At 38.9% G+C, this 25,691-nt stretch overlaps 1 protein-coding gene across 2 annotated transcripts in view; it reads right to left on the reverse strand.

Annotated features, from left to right (window-relative positions):
• Positions 1 to 25,691, reverse strand: part of tgfbr3 (transforming growth factor, beta receptor III) — a 78,488-nt gene that overhangs the window by 26,824 nt on the left and 25,973 nt on the right. For both annotated transcript variants that reach the window (XM_034881508.1, XM_034881507.1), the window contains exons 3-4: positions 22,900 to 23,087; positions 9,661 to 9,798 (exon numbers count right to left, since the gene is read on the reverse strand). In XM_034881508.1, the coding sequence (XP_034737399.1) occupies positions 9,661 to 9,798; positions 22,900 to 23,087 (326 nt within the window). The remainder of the gene's footprint in view (positions 1 to 9,660; positions 9,799 to 22,899; positions 23,088 to 25,691) is intronic.

The following is a 25,691-nucleotide window of genomic DNA, read 5'->3' on the forward strand; positions in this document are numbered from 1 at the left end:
TGAAAAACCTAGTGAACAACCAAAATAAGTCCAAGCACACGGTCTAGACAGCCTACCTCACTTTATTTCCATGCTTGTTTTTCTTTCTCCCAAGGTATCCTATCTGCATGCATGAGCTGAGACAGTGCTGGCAGGCCCAATTAAAACATTAAATCCATTTGAATTCAAAAGGAATACTAAGATGACTTCTTTGTGATGATGTCATGAAGTTGTCCCTAAATTGCAATCATGCTTCAATGATAATATAATACTATCCCTTTGGAGTGTTTAGGTTTTTCAGACATAGCTGTCCAAATCCCCTCATGCGCAACATCTGTCTGACCTCTGGATGCTCTTCTTGATGTTCCTGGCAGTGTCACCAGAAGCAGTAAATACTGGGGCCTAGGAGAAAGGCTCTGTCGAAGAATTCAGGTTGATTTTATTTTTAGTGTGTTTACTACGGCTAGAAGAAACAGAAAGAAAGATGGCGAAGAGGTGGTGCCCTGAGCCAGTAAGGAGGGGCTGGGGTTCCTTCGCTTACCTTGCCAAGCTCAGCAGAGTTTATCAGTTTAATTGCAGGAATACGACTGTAATTAGTTGCAAGGAATTAGAGGGGAAAGCCTGAAATCTAAATTAGCTCCAGACCTTCCAGAGCACTGAAAACCTCAGGAATTTGAAACAGCAAAGTAAGAGACCCACTCTAGGCTTTAACAAACTCTCTCTCTCTCTCTTTCTCTCTCTCTCTCTCTTTCTCTCTCTCTCTCTCTCTCTATGTCTTCACTATTACATGCTCTATTGACAGACCCAAAATACTAAGGGCTTTACTTTCCTGCAGGGGCAAAGCCCGTGCTAGAGCTAGGGCGAACACTGTTTTGTTTTTAGTTTTTTTTTCAATTGTATTGCCTGTATGAATGTTGAGTAGTTTCCTGGCTCAAAATAAGTGTTTTTGCGTCAAGGTGGGTGGAGAGGCTGTGTTATTCTGATTGTGCATGGTAAAATTGTGGTGCTCATTTTGGCACTTAAATGTATTTGTCTTAAAACCTTTTACCTTGCACAGCAGCTGTATTATCACAATCACAATCACGTGAAAATCCACCTTTTCAGGCTTCAAGTGATGTGTTTGTGTCCAAACCACAGTGGTATGGACACAATCTAATCAGTGAGGAGCTACTGGCAGCTACAGGCTTGGTTTAGGTGTGTTTAACAACACTGAGAGGTGACACTCCGTTCAATACAACAGTAGTGGTTCCTAAAAAGGTTTGCAGCAGCATCAGTTATGTCTGAACTGGAAAGTATTTCTTCATTGAAAGAAGAGATAAAAGTTGTTTTTACGGTCTTCTCCTCAATGGCTTTGGAAGGAGTTTGACTGACAGATGGTTGCTCCAATCCCCTGTCAAGACTGTTTTAAAAGTGTCTGCCCTTTCCAAACAGTTTCAAATGACATGAGTTCTCAGATGGTTCTATGTAACAAACCATCTGATGCATCAAGTTAGTTCAGAACTCCATGGCAGAGGATTCCACTCACACCTCTCCAAAACCCTGCTTATTATAAATCATTTAAATCTACTGATGAGACACTAGGATTTAATCTTAACTGACCTTTTCTACTAACAAACCCCAAACCCCTATTTAGCATTTGTTTGTTTTATGATAAGAGGACTGTTTAGTGGTTTTTCCCATCGGATAAATAAAGATTGGTATTTTTTAAATAGACTTGTTCACAGGACTTTAATACATACATGAGAAAGGAGGAGAAGAACCACACAGTTTAAATGTGTTCATTTGCTGTTATTAATTGTTTGCACTGAACTACAACCCGCTGCTTCGATATTGCAGCAGCTCGGGCAAAATTATACAGTATCTCTCTGTTCATGCTACCATTGACAGCATATTTTGCAGGAAGGGAATTTCTATTTTGGATCTTCAGGTGTTTCATGGAGGTGAACCTTTTTTTCTCTCTCTCAGGGACCCCATCCTCTCGCCTCCCTCTCTTCACCTATAGCTGCTTTAAAAAGGGGATGAGAGGAGCTTGTGTCATTGGTCATTACTGAAACTTGCCCTTACTCCACCTGTTTATTCTATATTCCTTCTATTAATATTGTATTTAACCTCTTTTCCACAATGCACCCAGCTGTAGAATATATATATATATATATATATATATATATACACATATAGTATATTATACTAAGCCCCTCTGAGTTTTTTTTGCATCTGTCTTCAGATCTTTTATTGAGTATGTGTATATTAATCTGCGGTATTTGTATATCTGTAAACCAATAAAATAAAAATAAAATTATATAAAACAAAAATATAGTTATTATTTACATAAGCTGTCACTCAATACTGTTTTTTACTGTTACTTTTGTTGCTTATGTACAAACACACAAAATAAAAAGGTCCAACCAGTGCAGGGGTCGGCAACCTGCGGCTCCGGAGCCGCATGCGGCTTTTTGATCCCTCTGATGCGGCTCAGCTTTTAAAAAATACTTAATGAATATTTAATTAAAATGTAATTTTATTTTAGTTTGTACAGCAAATTTAAGACATCAAGTCAGCTGTGGCCTCATCGATTGCCTGTGATGAATCTAAAGACTAAGGGGATATTGAACAAATTGCGTTGTTCTGCCGGTATGTAAACCCGACTGGACCACAAGAAGAAATGATTCAGTTGATACCACTAAATGGCCAAACAGGGGGGGACGTCAGTGAGGCTGTCTTGAATTGTTTAAGAGCAAGGGGAATAACCCCCCCCCCGCCCCGTGTCAGTGGTACAGACGGGGCACCGAGTATGACTGGCGCGCACAACGGCTTTGTGACTCCTGCAGAAGTCGCTGGACAGGAAGTTGCTGACTTTTCACTGCGTCTTGCACCAAGAAGACCTGTGTGCTCAAACTTTTCCTCCGGAATGCACAGAAGTAATGAATGTTGTCTTTCAGATTCTGAGCAAATTAATGGCGAAAGGTTTAAATCCCCGTCAGTTCCGTTGGTTACTGGACGAGCTGGGAACAGCCAGAGCACCTGGGAAAGCTCCACGTCTCGTGGATATGACAGCGCACCTGAACACCTGAACACAGCTCTTCAGGGTAAAGGACGCGCAGCCCTGTGTGTCCTTCACCCCGAGGAGCTGTGGAGGTTTTGCCATTTGAGCCAAGTTGACAGTGCAAGCCCTATTTTACTAAACCGTTAACTCAACGTTTTTTGTTTTCCGGAGTTAAAAATGTTTTGTTGCATGCAGAAATTATATTTTATTTTATCTGCAGTCGTTCATTGATTTCATAAATGTAACACAAAATAGTTTGTTTATAAATAGCACAAAGGCAAAAAAAAACGTTACATACAGTGTTATTTCATTTAAAATTTCAAAAGGGTTTTGCGGCTCCCAGTGCTTTCTTTACTGTGTGAAACGGGTCCAAATGGCTCTTTGAGTGGTAAAGGTTGCCGACCCCTGAACCAGTGTCTCTGAGTTCTACAGCAGAGCAGAGTTCTTCTGAGCTGCAAGCGGCAGCCGACTGCCAATTAAAGCATAACCTCACTACATGAAAATAGAACAGGATCTCTTATTAAACAATAGTATGCTAATACTGCCAAAAAGTGTTCTGAATGTACATTTTGTTAGCTTTGAAAACTTTGTAATGAGTTACAGTAAAATACATGAAAACCGGATCTAACCTCGAAGAGGTATTCCTCAGACTTGGCAGCTGAGGTTAAACAAAGACTGTAGAGGAGAAGTTAGTAACAAACCAGGGGGACTGAGACTCATGCGGTACTTTCATGTTTGTAATGTTAATAACTCAAGTACTTGTGTTTGTAATGCATTTGGAGGCATGCATGTTACTTCAACAACTCAAATGGTAACGGCTGTCTTCACTAATATAAAATAGCCACTGTTAGTTCAGTATTATAAACTGTATGTTTAAAGTACTATTCTTATGTCTTTTAAATTTAAGATAACACCTTTATTCATTATCTATTCGTGACAGAAGCACATCTGCCAGAACTCTACATGGCCAAAAACTATTAACAGTACCCTTTCTGCCTATTAGCATCAACATATTACAGCCATATGAGCAGTACAAAGGAGAAAACATGCCAAATGTTTGCGATCAATTATCATAGAGCTGTAATCCTCCACTGAGCAACACCCTGAGCCTGGGAAATTGCAAAAGGCTGTTTAGAAATTAAGAGGTGTTGCAAAAAGACAAGAGGGTTGGAAAGTGCAGGAAAGACTGATAGAGGATATGAGCATCTTTGGTGATATTAATGTGATAAATGTGTTTGTGGCTGATTTGATCTTGTCTCGCTTGATGAGCTAAGGGAAGCTAAACACACTGCAAATGTGTGTGTTTGTTCCTGTGAACTGCCAAGCTCTTTTGTGGAGAAAACAATACCATATGTCTCAGCGCCACTCGGGAGCATTCCTCTGCCATTCCTTTCTCCAGATAAAACCAATAGTGGCTAGCGCTACCCGTGGTTTCCATTAACAATTACACTGAGGGAGGTGCTTCTTCCACGAGCCTTGAACTAATGAAAGAAACACAGAAAATGCAAAGCTTGGCAAACAAACAATAGGCAACACAAGCCAACAGCAAAACTTTACAGTGTTGTTCCATCCAGAGTCACAAAACATTTGTTCCTGATCAATCCTTTCAAGCAGAGATGCAACACAGCTCATCAAAAGAAATATATACACATGGCAACAAAGTCAACACAGCACACTCTGCACATGTGTCTCACGTGGAATCCTAGTGTCCCTTGGTAAAACAAAATTTGGCAATTTATGTCATTTTAATCCTGTGATGATTCTTGACTTGCGTGTTTTACAATGAATGGATTCTGGACTCTTGCATTTTAAAGGGAGGCGGGGTCCAGTGGCCAACAGCAACATAATGCTCAATCTCTTTGAAGCTTTTCCAGGCACGCCATCTGTGTCCACGAAGCCCAAAGCAATGGAACCAGGAAACAAGGACAGGCAGGCCCGAATTACAGTCCAATATGTCACAGGTAACAGCCTCGTCAATGAAAGAGTAGAGTGAGGGAGGTCTGACAGTGGGTTTCTGTTCTGAAGCTAAACACAGCAACTTCTCCACATGAAAAGCATGGATCAGAAAGAGTGGGAATTGGCAGGGCCACTAATACAATGGGGTTTTTGTACCTGTGGTCATGGTATATATGTACTTTTGTGGCCAAATGCAAGTTTTTAATTTAATTGACCAGTTGCTAAACCCCTCCCCTAAAAAATTGACCAATCAAAGTTTACCAACTATAACTAGGTGTGGCAAGCCTGTTGAGGCTTGGATTTCAGCATATATATCTTAAGGCACTGTTCATAGGCCTGTAGTAAGAGACTCAGTATTTAAGATGTTTTGAAGGGGGTATTACTATTTTAATTAATTAAAAAAAAAGACTAGGTTGAAACCTAGTATATGACTGGACTGTATGGTTAATGTGCTTAACTGTTGCCAAATTGTTGAAGGAGAGTCAGCAATCTAATGTGAATTCTATGGTTTTAAATGTTCATCTGTAGTGGGCCGAGTATTTTTGTATGTTGTGTACTGAAGTAGCATATGGTTAAAATAGTTTTGAGACAAATAATTGAGGAATGCTTTAATTTACTTTACTGCTTAATCAAGTTGTGTGCTTTTATCACTATGGCAGTCATGTCTCTAGGCACCTAACAAAAATTCTGATGTGCATGAACAAGCGTTGCGTCATTTCGCAGAGCTTTTGCCCTTTATGCAAAATATGTGGTGATGTCATTTTTTGCTTGGCGCACCCTTGTGCACAGTAAAGCAAGCATGGACCTAGATTTAGTGAAAATTCACCTGCAATTTATCATTGATAAAAAGATTGAATCTTAACAGTAAAGAAAAGTTGTCGTAGAAAATGTTGTGTTGTATTAGAGTTGTGTAGCATGTTAAGGAGTTGTCACTTTTTTTATTTCCGTGACCCTCATTTTGGCCAGATGCACGTCACCTTCCGCCTTCTTTGGGTTGGTGTTTTAAACTCCGGTGGATTTATGAGGACTATGTTTATCTGCTCCTCAGATCTCTGCATTGTAAATCCAAACAGCTAGCTAGATTTTCTGTCCAATCTGAAGGGCCTACTTTGTTCCTGTTAAGATTCCTTTTTCTCTCCTCACCCCACTTGAAAATCATCATGTATCAGACATGCCAGTTTTGTTTCAGAAAATATGTTTGTTCCAGCCAGATTAATAGCTTGTGAGTATAAGCATAAGTAGCTACTGTACAATATTCTGAGAAACACAATCCTTCAATACAGAAATATATGTTATCATTTTTAAAAAGTAGCCTCTTTTCACAAGAGAAGTAAAAACTCCTCAATTTGGAAAAGCACCGATGTCCAACATCATTAGTCCAGACAAACAGCAACAGCTCTGCCTGAACTGTAGGCCTTAATGACGGTTGTCAGCTGTTTTCTGTCTGCCACTAACAAGGGGAGAAATTTGCTGTGATGCTGACCTGCTGGTCTTGACAGAAACACCCATCTAACTGACCACACATTATCACAGATTAGGAAAATTCAAGCAGGCCAGATGCACATCCATCTGCATGAAATGCAACAGTTGACATGAGAGGATTTATTTCCATTACTACAGGAAAAAATAGTTAAAGATTGCTTGCAACTTGGGTCTCATGTCTTCATGGTGTATATTTCTCTAAAAGCTATGGTCCTACTCATGTACAAGAAACATTTAAAAAGGGACTTCCAAAGTACCAGGCAAGGCGGAAACTACATTACTCTGGGAATCTTCTTAAAATTAATATTTATTTGGATGCAAGATAAGTGAAAGTCAGAATACCTTTAACTATGCAACCATTTTTAATGTAAAGTAATCGCTTTCAATGCAGAGGTGATGATTCACTAATATATATCTCCTTGAAGTTAGAGCTGGCCGAAATGGAGAAAATCAAATATCACAATATATTTTTGACCAGATACCTCCATATTGATTTGGGGCAATATTGTAGGTTTGACAATTGGTGCTTTCACAATTTATTTAAACAATGAGATTTAAAAAAAATAATCATCAGTAAGGTGGATATAATGACTAAGTGGGTAAAGGAAAATACCAAAAGAGCTAGAACAGTCTGGTAAGTTCATCACTTTACAGTAATGTAGCCTTTAACACTTGTGTTGTCCATGGGTCAAAGGCAACCCGTTTTCAATGTTTTTATATTAAAAATAGGGGTTTCTTTTAACCAAATTGCCCCCAAATTAAAATGGATGCATGGATGTATGTTAAGACTAATGATTCATTTCATTACATTTTGGGTGTTGTATTCAATTTTATAGCATTTGAAAAAATCGTTTTCTAAAACAGTCTCCTCCTAAACTTTGACATAAACCAGTCTTTGATTCAGTCAGCATCCTCTAATCTAAAAAAATCATCATTTCTGTTTGATGTTTTACTCAAACAATTAGGTATAACGTCATATAAATTGGGTTTATTTACCATGAATAAAAAAAGAAACGTTTATTTTCAAAAGCATCAAAGACATAAAATAAAACGACAAAAACATCAGAAAAAGCAACAAGAAAGGTTAACAACAAGTTTATAGTCGACGGGAAGACAACACAAGAGTTAAAACCAGGAGAAGACAACACTTGTGTCATAATATGATATTATGATATCCCAAATTTAACAAAATATGTAGCCTCATACAGTATGTTGTTATCGATTTAATGTATTTAATCTATACATTGCCCAGCCCTACCTGAAATCGCTTGTCAGATAAGCCTAAAACGTTTCATATGTTCTAGAACATTCTAATACTCTGACTGCTCTAAAGGTCCAAGGGCCTGGGACAAAGAGAAATATCTAAGTGGAACACAAGGTTCTTTATGAAATATATATGTGTCCAGATGAGCCTGTGCATAACATAAGGATTTTTCAATCCAAGAATGTTTTTCTCTGTGTCACAATGGCTTTCCCGGCAGGACTTTTTGTGTCCGAGAGGTCAGCAAGAAAACACTAGACCACATATGGAATTCATTTTGTGTACCTGATAATGCCTTCTTGGAGATTGATGTGGTGTTAACATACAATTGAAAATGATTACTTCTGGGAAGCCAAAAACACAGAAAAACTTCCGAGCACAAACGTTTTCATCGCAATATAGTATAGCAAAGCCAAGGCTGAGACTTCTGGGTCTTATTTTGTTATTTTTTTCTCATGTGACAGGCAATGAACATGGGTACTAAAGCAGACCATTTTTAAATTCTTTATTAAGTTTCCCAGCGAGGCCCCCTGGTACCTTTGCTAAAAAAGGCTTGCTCTCCAGGGGACCTGGCTCCAACTAAACTGAGATATCCCTCACCAAAAGCTCTTCTCTTCCTCCCTCATATGTACTCTGGTCCAATCTTTGTTCAGCTATTTTGATATTGTTTACAGACAAAGTAACTTTTAAAAGAAAAAAAACTCTTATAAATGAATAGTTCACTGTAGACAAAAAAAACACACTATTTCTCAATTCAGTACTCACTATTGCTATTAATTAAAGTTGTACTGCTACAGCCTTGGCCTGGTACAACCAGTAGCTTATGGTAGCTAATGTTAGCTGATGTATGCAAACTTTAAACACTGTAGATGCTGTGGAACTGAGCGTCAATTTGCTGGTTTGATAAGTATTCTCTACTAGTGGTCATGTAACACTAAATTTCAGCATATCAGAGAAAAGTAATATGACAAGAAAATTGGGAAATTAAATCAAATTCAGTGTACAACTGTCTTGTAACTACCACTTGTGGCAAGAGTGTCTTCTGTTCCGCAAATGCTACATAGTCTCAATTTAATTTAGTGATGAAGACTTCTTTTTTGAATGAGACACATCTGGATCAGTTTGATCTCAGATTCAACCCCAAATGCAACTATTAAGTTATAACTATTTACAAAGGAATAGCCAACATGATTTAGGATTTTAAGCAGATATCAGAGCGTGAGCAATCAATTTTTTTCTCAGCATGGTTTTAGTGGTTAGTAGTGTTTGCTACAACACATTCCCCGCTGTTAGGGTTTTCGTGATATACGGATACGCCCTGTCTGATCTGAACAGCTGCCAAGCTATCAACAGGACTTTTAACAGGAGGGAGGGAGGCTGTTGGGGATTCAGCCCTGTTTTTATAGAGTGTGAGTATTAATCGGAAAAAGCACATTACAAACTTTCAACGAAAGTACATTTTACAGCAAAATGTTAGTGATAATAGTTTGAGTTTTGTCAAATAATGATGGCAAAAATAAATAAATAAATAAAACTTGCGAAAATTGATATGAATCGAAGAGCATTCGTTTTAATCAAACTCAAACTAATCTAAAACTAGTTACACAATTATCTGACAATCAAACAAAATAATATATTAAGAATTCAGCTGCACACTTCTGAGGAGAGTGTACAGGTGTAGCTAAATAAGTATGCACTGATGAAACATTATGTATACAGAGATTAATGCCTTGCGTCAATGACATTTGTGTGCATGTACGATTATCATGGAAGACCTCTTGTAGAATGTGGAAAGGCCTCTTATGCAAATTTACTTCACTGTAAATATTTTAGTTAGAGAGGAAGGCTACTGAAATGGGAGTACGATTTAGCCTGTGAGGAAATGAATACACAGTTTTAGGAAGTAGGATTTAAAGGCTTTTAGTAATGCTGGACTTACATGAAAGGTATGCTTAATGCCCTGGGCCAGGTTCTCTGTCTTGATCTTCCAGATCAGTGGTTGGGGGGAGTTGAGCACAAAGACCAGTGGTTTCTGATGGCGTAACAAAGACTGAATCGGCTTCAGATGCAGCTCCACCTGGTAAAGCGAAAAAAACAAAACGGGATTGAAGTCACATGAATGAAGATCACAGTGGTGAAATACTGTCAAAATACTGAGGAAGAGATAAGCACATAAACATTGAAAATGTACAGTATGTCACATGATACCATTTCACACATCTAAACTTTGCAAATGTCAAAGCTTTAATTATTCTCATGTTCACTGATTTATAATCACAAATATCAGGGGATACCATTACTATCCTGGTTCAATGCAGTGCTATAATGTTGTAGATTATTCTTCTTTATCAGGCTTTGTGGTTGTTTATGTAGTCACTTTGCTGATATACTCCCAAAGACTGCATGCTATGTTGTCCCTAAAAAGGCACTTGCTTAGCGCTGATATGGAGCCTCAGCGGGATTTGAACTTTCACACAGTAGAGTCTTTGTTAACAGAGGAAGAAAAAAAGTAAGTGGCGGGTCTCTGTTACCATCTCTACAGCGTGCAACTATGCCTTTGGTTCTCAGACTGCCATTAAAACAGATTTCCACAGTCTGGTAGTGAGACGGGGAAAACAAACTTGATGTTTTGGACCTAAACTGTTGTTTTCTTGTTTTGAGTGTTATACTTGTCTGGACCAGTTGGACCTAATCTAATCAGGTAGTTCATGGTCTGAACGTGCACTGTACTCAAACTCATCTCAGGCAAAGATCTGGCTTTCCATCTACATCTTTACAGATAAGCACAACTTTTAAATATTACTACTTAATTGGTAACATTACTCCAGAGTTAGTAAAAACTTCTCAATTCTTCTCTAGCTTCTCTGAGAAGTGAGAGGGTGTGGGGGACGTCTCTTCTTTAACCTTCCTCCTTTCTGTATTCCCATACTAATCATATTAGCCCCATTAGCCTCTGTGTATCAGCAGTAAAAGCTTGTTAATCATTAATTCAACCCACAAAGATTCATATTATATGATAAAACGACCCCTACAGTAACTTAGTCAGTTACAGCTCACTAAAATACTGGCTTTTTGCTTTACTCAATAAAGAAATTCTTTAAGTTTCCATTGAAGCTAATAATGCAATTATGATGATGGTGATTTCAAAAATGTGTTGACAGTATATTATTAAATCTATTTTGTCAATGAAAAAATCATACCAATAGTTTGTTTGAATGGTGTTTGGGCGTGTATATTATCAAGACAGAGATCTCAACATGTCCTCCAAAGCATTCAACGATATGTATTCCTACCCTCTAATTTGACCCAAAGGAGCCAAGCAACATGTTTGCATAGACTTTACAAACTGACTTATTTTTTAAAACCAGTGGAGTTTTCCCATTCTGCAAATGAGACAGAATGCAGGTTTAAGGCACTTCCGCATTGCCTTCACCTTTCAGACCAGGAAGTTCTGTCCATTATTTTTATTTGGCTACAGTTGATTTTGCTCAAACAACTTAAATTTACTCCACAGTTGGGTAAACAAGTAACATGCAGAAACCCCTGGAGTCACTGGCTATTCATTAAATAAAACAAGTTATTACAGGTAATAACCAGAATTTATAACTGAAGTGCTGGTAGGCAGTTTTGTCACTTTTGAACAGAGCCAAGCTAGCTGTTTCCCCCTTATTTCAGTATTCATGCTAAGCTAAGGTAATAGGTTGTTGGGTCAAGCTTCTTATAAATCATTTAAAGCTCGGAAATAAAACAAATAAGAATACCTTCAAAATCAAACTTTTAGCTTTTCCCTCATTAAAATATTGCATAACTACAATTTACAGAAAACAGATCACTAAAGAACAGCTACTAAAAGACCCTTCATGTAAAATTGTTTAATCAACTGCTGTTTCCAAGGTCAACAATTAACTTTAAAACTCCACAAGCGGACAGTATCTTGTTTAGTGCTATGCAGACAACAATTACATGCCCACAGTTTAATTCATAGACAAAAATTTACAATGACCATTCAACCTGCCATATTGGTCCAAAATTCGCAATTATCTTGTCAGCAGGCAAGTTTAAAAGAGCATTGCTCTATATCTCTCACACATGCACACAAAGCTTCTCAAGGCCAACTGCATGTTAGACTCCTGTCTGTCCTGGAAGAGATCTTTATTTCCAGTAAAGTGTGATTTTTATCTTCTGGCAGAACTCTGCATTCAAGGACTTGTCACTGTGAGGCTGCATAAAGCCATTTAAAAAGAGACACCAACAGCATAGACAGAGTGAACTTGAAGCAACAAAGCCTAATTATCAGTCTTACACAGATGTAAGCCCTGGCTTAGAGCAACACAAACGAGTGTTTAGTGATGTGATCGATGAAAGTGCTGCACAAATCATTAAAAAGTCCCTCTGAGTAAAGAAAATGGAAGAAATTACTGAACTGTTATTTTACGAGGCAAACTGGATGGTGATCCAAACAAACACATCAGAGACTCAGAGCTTTTTTTTTTTTGCTTCCCTCCTTAGTTCAGACTCTGTAAAAAGCATATACATCGCTCCTCTGAGAATAACAACAACCAAGATATAATCGTACCTGGCTTGGCTTTGAGGTCCTGGCTTAAAGAAATGGAAGAGAGAGTCAGAGGAAGAATAAGAGTGAGGTAGAGCGTTGTAAAAGAAAAGGAATTTTAAACCCAGACAGAAACATTTCCAGAAGACATGAGTCACCTGAAAACACAGGCATAAACACAGCACTGAGGAGAGGAAGAGCCAAGAGGGCCTGATGGTGAAAAATAGAAAGCTGTGGCTATTATCTGCTGTTATTCAAGGTTTAGCAAGTAAACACTGATAATACCAAGTATCAGTTCTAACCAGGGCTGGGTTGCAGAATGTAAGCAACAACAGCTGGTGTGCATCTCTGCCCAGGGAGTTGCCGTCATAAGGTTTGGTAAGACTGGTGAGCATAGCAACAGACCTTGTCACACAGCCATGGTGTGGAGAGAAGAGGTGAAGAAACACCAGGCATCAAAGTGCCATGAATAGTGTTTGCAAGGATCAGGTGGCGCTGAGTTGTCCCTCTTGCAGCTACCTTCATGGGACCATGCAGAGAGGGTCTGCCAGGAGCAGGAGGCCACGCCTGATTGATTATCAGGAGGCTGGCACAGGGATTTGGGGTTCCGGTGTCCATTACAGTTATGGGCGTATTTGCCAGCAGCCACCGATGGAAGCTTGTCTAGACCTATCACGTTACTGAAATTACACTCCACACAAGGGACGACAGCTGTAGCAGGATAAGCAAGGCCCGTCAGAGAGCATAAAATTAGTGGTGGTAGCATGTGTAAACAATTGAAATGTGAAAAAAGAAACAATACAGCTTAAAGCTTTAAATTAGCTTCAACAACAAACTCACCCAACGGGAACAATAAAAAAAACAAATGATGAATCATACATAAGCCCTTATTGTATAACAAAACCACATGGTTAGATTTAGAATGTACTGATGCCCCTGTGACAATGTAATTGTTATGCTTGATTTATTTGTTCTGTCTTGGGCATGTGGTTGCAATTGCATGACTTTTCAAGCCAACTAAATCACAATAAGTTTAAAGAGTGCTTCATAAACATTGCAAATCAACTTTGTAATGCAATACTTACTATATTGCGCCTAACTGTGTAAACAGCAGAAGCCCTGCAGTCAAAGCTCAGTATCAGTGCGTGTCCTTGCTGTTTCCTTTATTGACAGAGCTGATAAAGCGCCTAATGATGCCTGTTGATTCCGAGAAAACGCAAAACATCCTTTAATTAGCTAAAAAAGTAGGACTAATCTAGGAACACACTCTCCCTCCCAGGAAATAATTATCCAAAAACACAATGTATTCCACGACATAAAACAGAGACGTACTGAACAATGTCTGAATAACAACTACTGGTTTGCATATTTTTAAATAAGAGACAGCATGGGTTAAAATAGATCCATACCCAAGATATTTACAAAAAACAACACTTTACTGGATATATAAACTTCTCCATGTTAAACCCTGGAACAAAACAAAAGTTAAAAAGAAAGAGCTGTCTAAGAACTGAAAAGTCATGGCTTTAACAGGAGAAAGGCACAATGCCTGAGACCAATCATACTGTGTTATCTGATGTGTGTGTGTATGTGCGTGCGTCTTGTCTGTCTGGATCTTGGTTCTTTCTGGATCACTGAGGGTGTACGAAAGGGAAGAGGAGCCGGACCAAAACCTGTTGACCGCTTTTATCAGTGCCACCCACATATTTGAGTGCGACGGGGATGCTACCTGGAGCCTTTCCCCTGATCTGTGATGGTAATCAGTCTGCACTTAGCTCAAACTGCAAGAAAATAGCCTGGAAAGACGTCAAAGAGAGATTGGACCTGTGGATAGCAATCCTTGACTAAATCGGCAGAATGGCAGGACAAGCTATAACACAGCATCAAGGCGTGGAGATGGGGTCAGGAAGACAGGCCAAGATAACACTCTGATTAGATTAAAGTTGTACAGAAATAAAATCTATTTTTAAAAACAAAATTTCCAAAAGTTTTATTTATTTTTCTGCGGTGATTGTTCCAACAGGAGAACTCCCGGGAGAAAAATAGTCCTATTGAGCAATAACTGTATGACATTGGATAGCACTGTGAGGCCATACAGAAGCCCAAAATCAAGTTTAAAAAAAAATATAGCACACTTTGTGTGTGCAGTTTGTCTTGTGTGTGAGCTCTACTCTTATTTGACACTGTGCTCTCGCCAGTTGTTTGTGACCAGTGAGATCCTCCAGGTAGTCATTCACACAGTCGTGATATCTGTGAATTCCAGCTGATAAAACAATCATCTGCTCTACCTCACCCTGATTCAGAGCCAGTGGCTGTGTTTGATGTTCGCCTTTGGTAAACTGATTAGAGAAACATGGCAGATTTGAGATATCGCCTGCCCCTTATGTTTATTTTCTACCCTATCACCCAACAGCATCCCCAGACAGGCCTCTTGTTTTGAGTTGCTTATTTTTGCTCTTTACTTTGCAGAAATTGGGGAACTGGCGCCGTAATGCCAAGCTCTGCATTAACACACATGTGGTGATGGTTTGTTAGCAGAGTGCAAAAGGCCACTTTAGCATGTGACAGAAGGAACATATGGAAAAATTTTCAAACTTGATACCAACACTGTTGAACTAAAGCTGGGGGAACAGAAAAAGAACACTTCAGCATGAGGTCATTGTTTTGGTAGAACTTAAGTGGCAAAACACCAACACCTTCAGGTCAATAGTCAACTGACAAAAAGATATTTTTCCTCAAAATCCCAGAGGGTTTAAAGCTTGGATGAAATTCTAGTCTACAGCACAGCCCACTCTTGACTGTAACTCTCATTTGTTCTCTTGCTCTAGAAGATTAGATCTTTTAAAATAATCTAAGTGAATTTTGTTAAATTGTTTAAATTATTTTACCATTATTTGAGGAAATCACTACCCACGGTTATGCAAAGCCCCAACCTGGCACTACAGGCTTTACTATGACTTGCCAACTCCTAACAGTCACTTTACTAGTCCTATTCCACAATACTGGCTCTCAATCTTGGCAGTCTTACATTTAGAGGCCCAACATGGGTATTTAGTGAGAAGAGGGGCTTCTGTTACTTTGATCAGGACTAGTAAAGCTAAGGAAATCCTTACGTTTTACTTCAAACAAATGTGAATAACACTTTAGAAATAAAAACATAAATTATTGTCCAGGTGAGCCAGTGTCCATACTGGTCATTTTATGAAAAAGGAGAGTTAGGAATATATGAAACAAATGGCCCACACTCTAAAAGAAACATTGAGTGCAAATCTAGATAATGATAAAAAAAGACCAAAGAAATGTGTTTAAAATTAGCCATAGTAGGCATTGTCTGGACAAAAATAAATAAATAAACTGACAAGTTTGTCTTTAACTAACTGGACCAAGGAAATATTTTAAACATTACAAATCTCTTTAACTACCCACTGGAAGAAGAATCTACAGCCAAGCTAAAGGCTCTGTAAGGCTTTGAGCTAAATGCTATATAGGCATGCTAACATGCTCACAATAACAATGTTAACATGTTGATTTCAAGCAAGTATTATGCTAACCATGTTTAATGCTAACATTTGCTACAGCTGAGGCCAATGGGAATGGCTTTTTTCAAGTATTTGGTCATCAACAATTGAACAACTTGTAAAACCATGTAATGGCGCTAGTTAAAGAGTGGATCACCAAGGTTGTTGCAATTTATCCTGAGGGGGCCATGTGTTGCCAACAGTTGTTAAGACAAGTCAGTAAAAAACAACCTTTAAAAGAGAAAGTAGCACTTGAGGCAAAGACAGATGATCACCTTAGTCATTAGGATACATCAACTGGAGACCACGAGACTCAGTACAAAATGTCATGGCAATCCATCCGATTGTTTTTGAGATACTTCAGTCTGTAAGTGGTGGACCAAGCAACCAACTGACCAACAAACACTGTCATACCAAATAATGATGGGAATTTCTGACTTTATCAGGGTTTTGCATTAAATGTATTGTTCCAAACTTCAACAATATTTGTTATCCTACTGCCCTGTTTCAGTACTAGAACAATCAGGATGCAATTATTTGCTCACTGGTGGGCATTACAAACAGTAACCAGGTAATTAAATACTGCATTCAGCCCAGTTGTTGGCAGTGTTGGGCAAGTTACTTTTTAAAACGTAATACATTATAGATTAGTAATTACTGTCATTTGAGAGTAATTAGTTATTTTACAATATTACTCTTTCTGAATTGTAATGCTTTACGCTAAATTTGCGTTACTTTTGAGTTACTTTCACCAAAATAACAGTGGAAGTAGGCTATGACTTGGCAGGGAGCTTGTAAATTTCACCACAAGATCAACAAAGTCTCATCTTTATCCACTTTAAAAAATTAAAATACATAATTATAAGTAGCCTACCTTAAGAATGGTATAGTTACACATTCCACCTCTGATAAAATTGAAAGCTAATATTTACATGTTGCAAGCCTAAACATTAATTCCTGACGTGTTTATATATTTCAGGTGCTCGGACAAACTGCTGTCCACTCTGACGTACTGTTACCTCTCTTATCGTCGCTGGTTCTGGCTCTAAACACAGGAACAGTGACAGCAACTCGCATTAATGCAGCGTAAAAAAAACTCCAGAAAATATAATGTCCATCTTGCAAATGTGTTTGTCTCTGCAGTCATTTCAACCACCGAATTACAGCAACAGGATATAACACTTCCAGGCTTGTTTTTGTGCCAAAATGTTTAGCGGTGTTGGTGAATTAAAAAAGAAAAAGAAACAAAAAAAATCTCAGGTAAAAATGCTTTGTAACTTACGTTACTGAGATTTTAACAGGTATAATATTACTGAAATGTTATTAGAAATGTGTTATATTCCAGCGTTACAGAAATACATTAGGCCTGTCACCCCCAATGTAAGTGTCATACCCGATGAGAGTTGAGTCAGACCCAAGGGTGCGCGGGCGTCTACGGAGCGAAGCTCCTATAGTGCCATTTCAATGCTACAAACCAATGTCCCGCCATCCCATTGACAATATAAGTTCTACATTGTTAATTTCTAAAGAAACACGGCAATGTATAAAAGGCTCAATTTACCTTATATCTCACGTTATGGCTCCGTAGAAGACCTTTTTGTAAAAATAGGCAAACGATTTTGTCATAACTGAGCAACTTGCTGTCACATGGTCGACAAATCACCATATTGTCAAGAGAAGCTCGCAGACAGTTTTGACTTACACAGAACATTTGCAAAGTGGCTACAGCTGTTACCCAATATTTTAAACCAAGAACACCTGTAATACATACAAGTGGTTCTAAAGATCATACTTTATTAGTGATCCATTAAGAACAATAAAAGAAAATTTGACCTATACATGACTTTATTATAAATTTAGGCCGCAATTTGACAGAGTGCGTTTGTCGGTTGCAAAACGTGAGACGCACTGCACTGCCGTTCTTGTTGAAGATGCCCAGATTAGAACAGTTACGTATTTTGGTAATTCTGGCTAGGCAACCATTGAATCACCCGTCCTTAGCCAACCGTTATTTTGCTGTGGATTTAAATGATGTTGGCCGTTTTTTTCAACTGGAAGTTTGAGGGAGCTCCTGCCAAAAAAGTGAGGAACTCAGCAACGTAAAAGCAGCAAGAAACGCTTCACTCTTATTGAGAACCATGACAAAAAGCAGCCCCAGGCAGCTAAAACATGCTCTGCTTTAAACTTCTTTGAATCAAGCACAGACTGCTACTGCTACTTTCACCTCAGCAGATTTATGCACATGGCTTGAACATCACTAGAATACTATCCAAAATATTATTGTGGGTATTTCTAGCTTAAGGCTACATGAATGAATGATTAGCATATTTACTCATTCTGGGGTGTTATTCTATGGTGACTGCAAGCCCCGTAAATGTGAGCATATGAACCACATGAAGCACTATGCACAGTCACTACTGGGGTGTTCTATTGCACTTAATAACTCAGCTTTGGTGTGTAGATTGGCCAGAATCCCAAAGTGTGTATTCTGAGTCAGGTCCAGCTGTGCATTTATTTCTGTGGATAACAGTTCATACCCCTTAGTTAATACCTATACTGAATGGGTTCACTGGTGCAGGCAGGAAACAATTCATTGCTCACATGTCTTTACTGAAAATATGGTCAAACTGCACACAACTTTCACACATGGATGTGAAAGAGATATGAAGCAGGCCTCACACATCGTAGCGGCAGGCATGTGTGTGCCTGTGCGTGTATAAAACTGTTTAAAATAAACCATGTGATCCTCTTTTTTCCGCAGTAGTCCATACACACCATGTGCAATAGCTTATTTATTCCCCTACCTGTACACAGCTTGGCTTTAGCGGCTACTTAGTAAGGAGTAACTAAGGGAACATCAGGTTCTGCAGCAGATCCCAGACAGCCAGTCCAGCACAGCCAAAGCTTAGCCACATGCACCTCTTGCACTGATGGACCTATATTTCTCAAGCTGCGTCACCAGCGTAGCTATGTATTTACCGATGCCTGTTATTACCATAGCAACCCATGCCGATAAGATGCTGATGTCTGGACACACATATAAGATCTGATGAAAATAAGAGTACAGAAAGTCTGTCTTGAAGATCAGAAATGAGAAACAATTGGATTTGCCACCATTCTGAATGTAAATCCCAGCAAGAAAACAAAAAGGGTATTTTCCAAAATTTTGTTCTCAGTTGTCTGATATAGGAGTGTCCAAATTGATTTTACTCTCAGAAATGGGTCTTTTCTACACTAAATACCAAGTGGCCCCTGTGAAACCACAATGTGTCATTTACACAGTTTTGTTTTGTGTGGTTAAAAAAAAGTTTTGGTGTTAATTAGAGAGCTTTAGAGGTGCTGAAAGGGTGCTGTTCCCTGTCGACAGAGCTGGTGTAGCTGTTTCACCATTTCAAGTCTGTGTGCTAAACAGACATGAGAGTGTTATCAACAGCAAATAAACATATTTGAATATAACATTAAAGATCATGACATGGTGGCTTTTGAGGCTTTTATATAGACTTTAGTGGTCCCCTAATACTGTTTCTGAAGTTTCCTTCCCAAAATTCTGCCTTTGTGCAGAATTACAGCCCCTAGAGCCAGTCCCACAATGAGCTTTCCTTAGGACGTGCCCTTTCTGAGTTTGTAGCTCTTGAGGAACTTGAGGAACTCATATTAATGATAAATAATATAATGTCACATTTTCATGCCGTGGGACCTTTAAAGTTTGAATTCATTATATTCACCAAAAAGGTTGTTGTTTGTGGTCCTGGGCCCACTTTTCTATAAACAACCTAAGCCTAAAATGACAACATACTCTAGTTGTATACACAGCAACATTTTAGCTAAGATATGAGTGATTAGCTCAAACTGAGCATGGACAGAGTAGAAATGGATTACGCTACTAAAGTGGTTTGAGAAGTTTATGTGTGCGTTTTATTTTCCCATGAAACTGGAATGTTGTTGAAATCAACTGACTAATTTCCATCAAAAATAAGCAGGAAATAATCATTTCAGAGACACCTTTCAAGCCTAAAGGTGTAACTGTCTAGAGTTTATGGTTTGTTTTTAGAAAGCAAGTTTAATAAAGATTCCACTGTAAGAGATAAAACACCTTACTTCCAGCTCTACTTGCTTTTTATTTGCTTCAGAAAATGAGGAATATGTTTAACACTTTAGACTTCACTTTAGACTTGCATTGGTCAAAGATAAATATAAAGAGCACTGTTGTCCTTTTTCACAGCCTCTTAGTTCAGAGCACCCTTGCCCAAATGTTGCCAAGGATGTTAAGCATTCCAGATCACCTTCGTTTCAAATTGTAATCCTTCTTTTTTTTTTTTACACTGGATTCTCGCCTCCTCCTGTCACCAAAGATGACAGATCAGGGGCAGATCGTGTCAATGAGACCAAAGTCTGACGCACTGTGCCATCCATAACAGTCTAGTTGAAGGCTAAGCACTTAGGAAGAGGCTGCTTGCGTCCAAAAAGGCTAATCTGTGCCCACAACCTAAATGGAAATGCAATCAAGGACCAGAGTGGGAGTGGGGATCTTATCTTATCACGAGCAGAAACCTTTACTCACGGAATGCTAGGGCCACCTAATCTCTACCAGAGCTGGAGTAACCTTCTGCAGCCAAGGCTGTAGGCAGGGTAACAGACAGCTGGATTTCTGCCTCCTCCGCAAAAGTCCTCACTTGACCATGTAGGTAATGGGTTACCAACAGCTGGATAAAATGACGTGAAGAGATGGCTTTCACAGACCTCAGACTAAAGGTTTTAATGGACTATCTATTACAGTTATACTAGGCATGGCCATTTACACCGCTAATTATTCCATACAGCTGTTAACAAAGAAGAAAATAACAATGTAAAGTAAATGTGGCCATTTTTAACATGTCAGTACAGAGCGAAAAGACATAAATGTAGACTTCAGGTGGCCAGTGTCCAAATTTCTTTCATTTCATGTATGCATTTCATGAATGTTATTTTGAATATATATATTATGTAGAAGAAAAAAATATTACATTTGACAAAATAATCAGACCTACCCCCAGACTTTTACTAGTTGTTGAATCATTTCTTTTTTTTTCATCAGTAACAATAGAAGGGTCTCTTGAGAGCAAATGAAAATGAGATTTAGACAGCCAGGCTTAAGGGTTATGACAGCTTCAAGAACAGTAAAAATATGGTTAAAATAGTTTTACTTTTGAAGCATACTTGTTAAAACAAGTTTAAAAACAGAAAAAAAGAAATATTGTTATTTATGTCAAAATCCTTACTGCATGGATTTAAGTTTGCATTCAACAATCAGCCCCATAAAAGGTGACTCTGGTTAATCAATCTGCAGACAGGGTATGATTGCAAAACCAGAGACCATAATAGGAACAAATTGTTTAAATATTGTACCATGTTGGACCCATTGCATCCTTTGCAATTTGTCTTTTGCACATGCATCCCTTGTGATAATGCTGAAACAAACTCCTGCTCAACCCTACATAATGACAAGATAGTAATCAAATAATAAAAGAAACTGTGACTGCTTTAACTCCTTAATCATATGTTGTGTGGAGTAAACATTCAACACAAGACAAATCCTTATTATTGTTATGATCACATAAATATATAATTGAAGTTGATGTAGTAAAGCCCCAGAAAAAGCACAGCACCGAAACCAGTCATTTATGTATTTACCTGCTGATGCATCATACTCACACACACTGTGTTTCTGTATATTTGGCCTTAGCAACGCTTAAGCCTACATCAGCAGCAAAATTGCAATGGCAAGTCAATACATGCTGCTTTTCACACTGCTGTGACTGAGGGGGATGGGAATGTGGGACAGTTTAAAATCCAGATAAAGCGTTTTTAAAGGCCAAGGGCCTGTGATTCATCTTCCAACTATGGCTAACGTTGAGGAGACCTGCCATGAGACGCTCTGTATAACACCTGAAGACAGGGAGTGGTTTCAAAACCAACATCAACTTATGGACCACTATCAGGAGATGTGCTGACAGTTTGACTGAGCGTACTAAAAGATGACTTGTTAAAAACAAATAAATGGTTGGAAAATACCTCTGTACAGACATTTAAATGACTGACTAATCACTGTCTTGTTTTTCATGCTCTAGAAAGTCAAAGGTAGGGTAAGGGAGGCCCATCCGGTCATCAGAATTAGAACCAGGGTTATTTTTGGTTGTTTTTAAATACAAGGAATTTGCCTAAATCTTCCAGACATGGTGAAGTACATTTGCGCATTTTGTTCATGTCAAGTTCAACTTGCACCCTTTGCTTACCTCTGAGGGAATGGAGAACCAGAGTCCAAAATGGAGAAGGCTATGATAGCTTTTTACTGTGTTAGCATTAGTATTAACTGCTCAAGACAAGAGGCATGGTCTTTAGACACGTATGAGACAAGAGGCCATGGGGCAAACATGTCCCTTGAATAAACACTGCAAACTTAATGTCCCGTTAATTATTAACGCTGTGAATAATGTTTTTTTTAATGAAAATGATTAACAAAATTCCAAGGGGGAGTAAACAGTGCAGTCCAAAAAAATGCAAAGAACCCAGGAACAAACACAAGCATGTTCCTGCCTCGCATGTTGGCCTCTAGCTCATTAAATAGAATAGTTTACAAACTAGCAATGAGATAATCCTTCGTCAACAAGCCTCTAGTTTTGGCTCCATTTTTTGGGATGAATTTCACTATAACACTCACTGTGACCGGGCCTGTAATACCTAACTATGACCCAGAAGCTTCCTCTAGGCAAAAGGGAAAAGTACTGGCAACTGATTTTAGAATCACTGATTAAAAATTGACCAAACAAGGGCGGTGGAAACATCAAATGCAGCCCTCTTTATCAGGCTAAACAATAAAGTCCCTTGAAGATGAGATGACATGGAAGACAAATCATCCCTTCCTTGACTATATTGCTGATGTTGAAAAAGCAATACACAACTCTCTGCCTACACTTATCGTAAATATGGGTTTAGAGAACTGTTTAGTGCTTCACTATGTATTATTGTACTTCAAAGTTTGATCTTGACTGTTTTTATTTTGAAAGGGTTCATAATGTTGGTTGACAATATACAGTAACAAGTTTAACTTCTTGTACTAAGGATGACTCACTTCAGCTGGGCTGTTGTCTGGTCCCTCTGGAACATGTCCCCTCAGGTTGATGATATGGACCTCCTGAGGGAGGCTCGTGGTGCCCCTGCTGGCACAGCCTGACAGGGCGGTGAAGCTCCTCAATGTGGCCTGTACAGGGTGCCCCACCCCCACCGGCAGCAGCTCACATGGGCTTCGAAACAATGGCACTGCGGTGAAGAGAAGACAATTGAATGAATCAGATGTAACAGTCAGTTGAGGTGGTTCGGACATCTGGTAAGGATGCCTCCTGGGCGCCTCCCTAAGGAGGTGTTCCAGGCACGTCGCTGGAAGGAGGCCTCGGGGAAGACCCAGGACTAGGTGGAGAGATTATTTCTCCAACCTGGCCTGGGAACGCCTCGGGATCCCCCAGTCGGAGCTGGTTGATGTGGCTCGGGAAAGGGAAGTTTGGGGTCCCTTACTGGAGCTGTTGCCCCTGAGACCCGATACCGGACAAGCGGTTGAAGATGGATGGAGATGTAAAAGTATGTGCAAGGATTCAAATGGCATGTCTCACAAGAAGTTGACTTAATTATGTAAATCATGTATGAACTCTTTCTTGTAGTGAACATGGTAATGTACAGTAATAATCTACTCCAAAAAAGAGTCAGCCATTTTATTTTCAACACATAGAACAACAAATACAAAATGCTAGTCTTTCTGAGAAATGTACCATTTAAAATGTCCTTTGTAATGATGCGTAGTGTTGGTGATGGTAGTCTCATCAGAATATTTAACACTAAATTCCCATTTAATGAGGTGCATGTTTTTTCGTACAGTACGTCCTTATTCTGAAAAGCAACAATTACTAACAAATTATACATTACCAGAATAATTTAGCAAATGCCCTTTTTCAGTCCTTTAATCTAGTTTGTTTATTTGGAAGTGTATCTCAGTCTAACCCCTTTTAAGCAAAGAAACATTTAAAACATATAATCAACACACAGCATTCCAATTATAATTCTCTTAAGGCAATTTCAAGTTTTTAGATTCCTTATTTGGTCAAATTTGACCTCCTGTTCTTAAGTAGAACAAGAACCAGACCTTACACTCTAATGGCACTCTGCCTTGTAAAGCCTGTAAATATTAGCTGTGGCCTTCACTAGTTGCCTCAAAGATATGAAAAGATCCTGGGCAAAGCATGGTCTACAGGAATGATCCAGTTCACGTTGTCCAACTCTTTTATACAGTACTGTACAGAGATCTCAGTAAACAATCAGAACTGTTGAAGCAGATGTATCTGATTGGTCTGGCGAAACGTAACAAATGAGCAAATCACTGTTGCAAACTTTGACGTTTGAAAATTTCTTTTTTTGCTGACTCCTTTCCGTGACCATTGTGATTTACACTAACGGCACCTTTTCCTTACATCCTATAAAGATAAGGCTTTCCTTGTTGCAACAGATGTCAGGACTGCTTTTAATCTGCTAAATGTTATCATGTGATGTCCCTTGAGTCAGTGTTGGTTGGGGCTGAAGACTACAAGTTTGAAAATAAAAATCTGGTGTTGTGGAGTTAGAAGGAAGTGAGCTTACCAGGCCTCTGTATCCACCTTATCTTAAGGCTGCTCAGCTGCTACTATAAACGGATCTCGAACAGAACCGTTGGTAGTCGATATCTGCATTGAGGCTAATGTAGGTGCCAGACTTTGACAGGAAGAGGATGCATGCAAAAAGATGATATCTTTGGTTCTGCTGCATCAATTTTTATCAACAATGCTATAGAAGTGCAATGCTAAATGGGTGCAGTTTTCTTTTCAGAGACGAAAAGATGAATACCAGTATGCAAAAAAATGGCTTTCTTATTATAACTAAGCTACAACATTTCAAAAAATCTTACTTACAATGGGGAAAAAACAGGGCAAACTAAAAAGGTTTTGATGGTGGCTTCTTGTTTTGGCAATTGTATAAGTAATGTGATCAGTTATGATAATATTAGTTATCTTTATCAGCCATGAAATTTCAAATTGGTGCATTACTAGCAAAGAGTGTCAGGGATAGACGCTTATCATCTCCCTTTAACTCTCTGTAGGTGCTACAAATAACAGTAAGTGATCCCGGTCAATCAAGCAAAGCAACACGCAGCATGGTGTATGGACACTAAAGCTCAGTGTATTGGGTCTCAGTCAGTGTTTTGTCTACTGCACAGTCAGCTATAACGAACAGTTTAGTGATATGGGAAGGTCTGGGCTACCTGACTTAAACAATGCACTGATGTTTTCAGAATCTCACTTAAGATCCAAATTTGCTCTTGCATGATATAGAACTTCCTTTTCAGCCACAAGCTTTCAAGTGGTTAATAAGCTTCACCACACCCTGAGATCTTTCTTTACGTTCTACATCTGTATGACCCACTTAAGCATATTCACCGTGTATCTGCACAACACACTTAAACACATTCAGACTGTAACTTGCAGATACAGAAGTATACACCCATCTCACATGAAGTCAGAGTGGCACAAAACAGTGCTAAGGTTTGAGCGAGGTACCAAACAGCTCTTTTCCATTAGTATCATGTATACTATGAGAACACCCATAGCCAGGTTTTTCACGAGGTCAGACTTTGTGTTTTACCCCATAGCCTTGTGCCAGTCAAGACCCACTCACATTTTAAACACATAACTCCAAACACACAAACGTTGCCAACAGCAATCAGATGGAACATTTGGAAATCATTAAAGTCTAAGTGAAAGACTGTTATGGCGTTTTTCCACTGCTGGTAACAGCTTGCCTCGGCTCGCCTCGGCCCGCCTCGGTTCGCCTCGGCCCATTATA

The sequence above is a fragment of the Etheostoma cragini genome, chromosome 9 (genome assembly GCF_013103735.1).
Source record: "Etheostoma cragini isolate CJK2018 chromosome 9, CSU_Ecrag_1.0, whole genome shotgun sequence".
In the NCBI taxonomy this organism is placed as follows: domain Eukaryota; kingdom Metazoa; phylum Chordata; class Actinopteri; order Perciformes; family Percidae; genus Etheostoma; species Etheostoma cragini.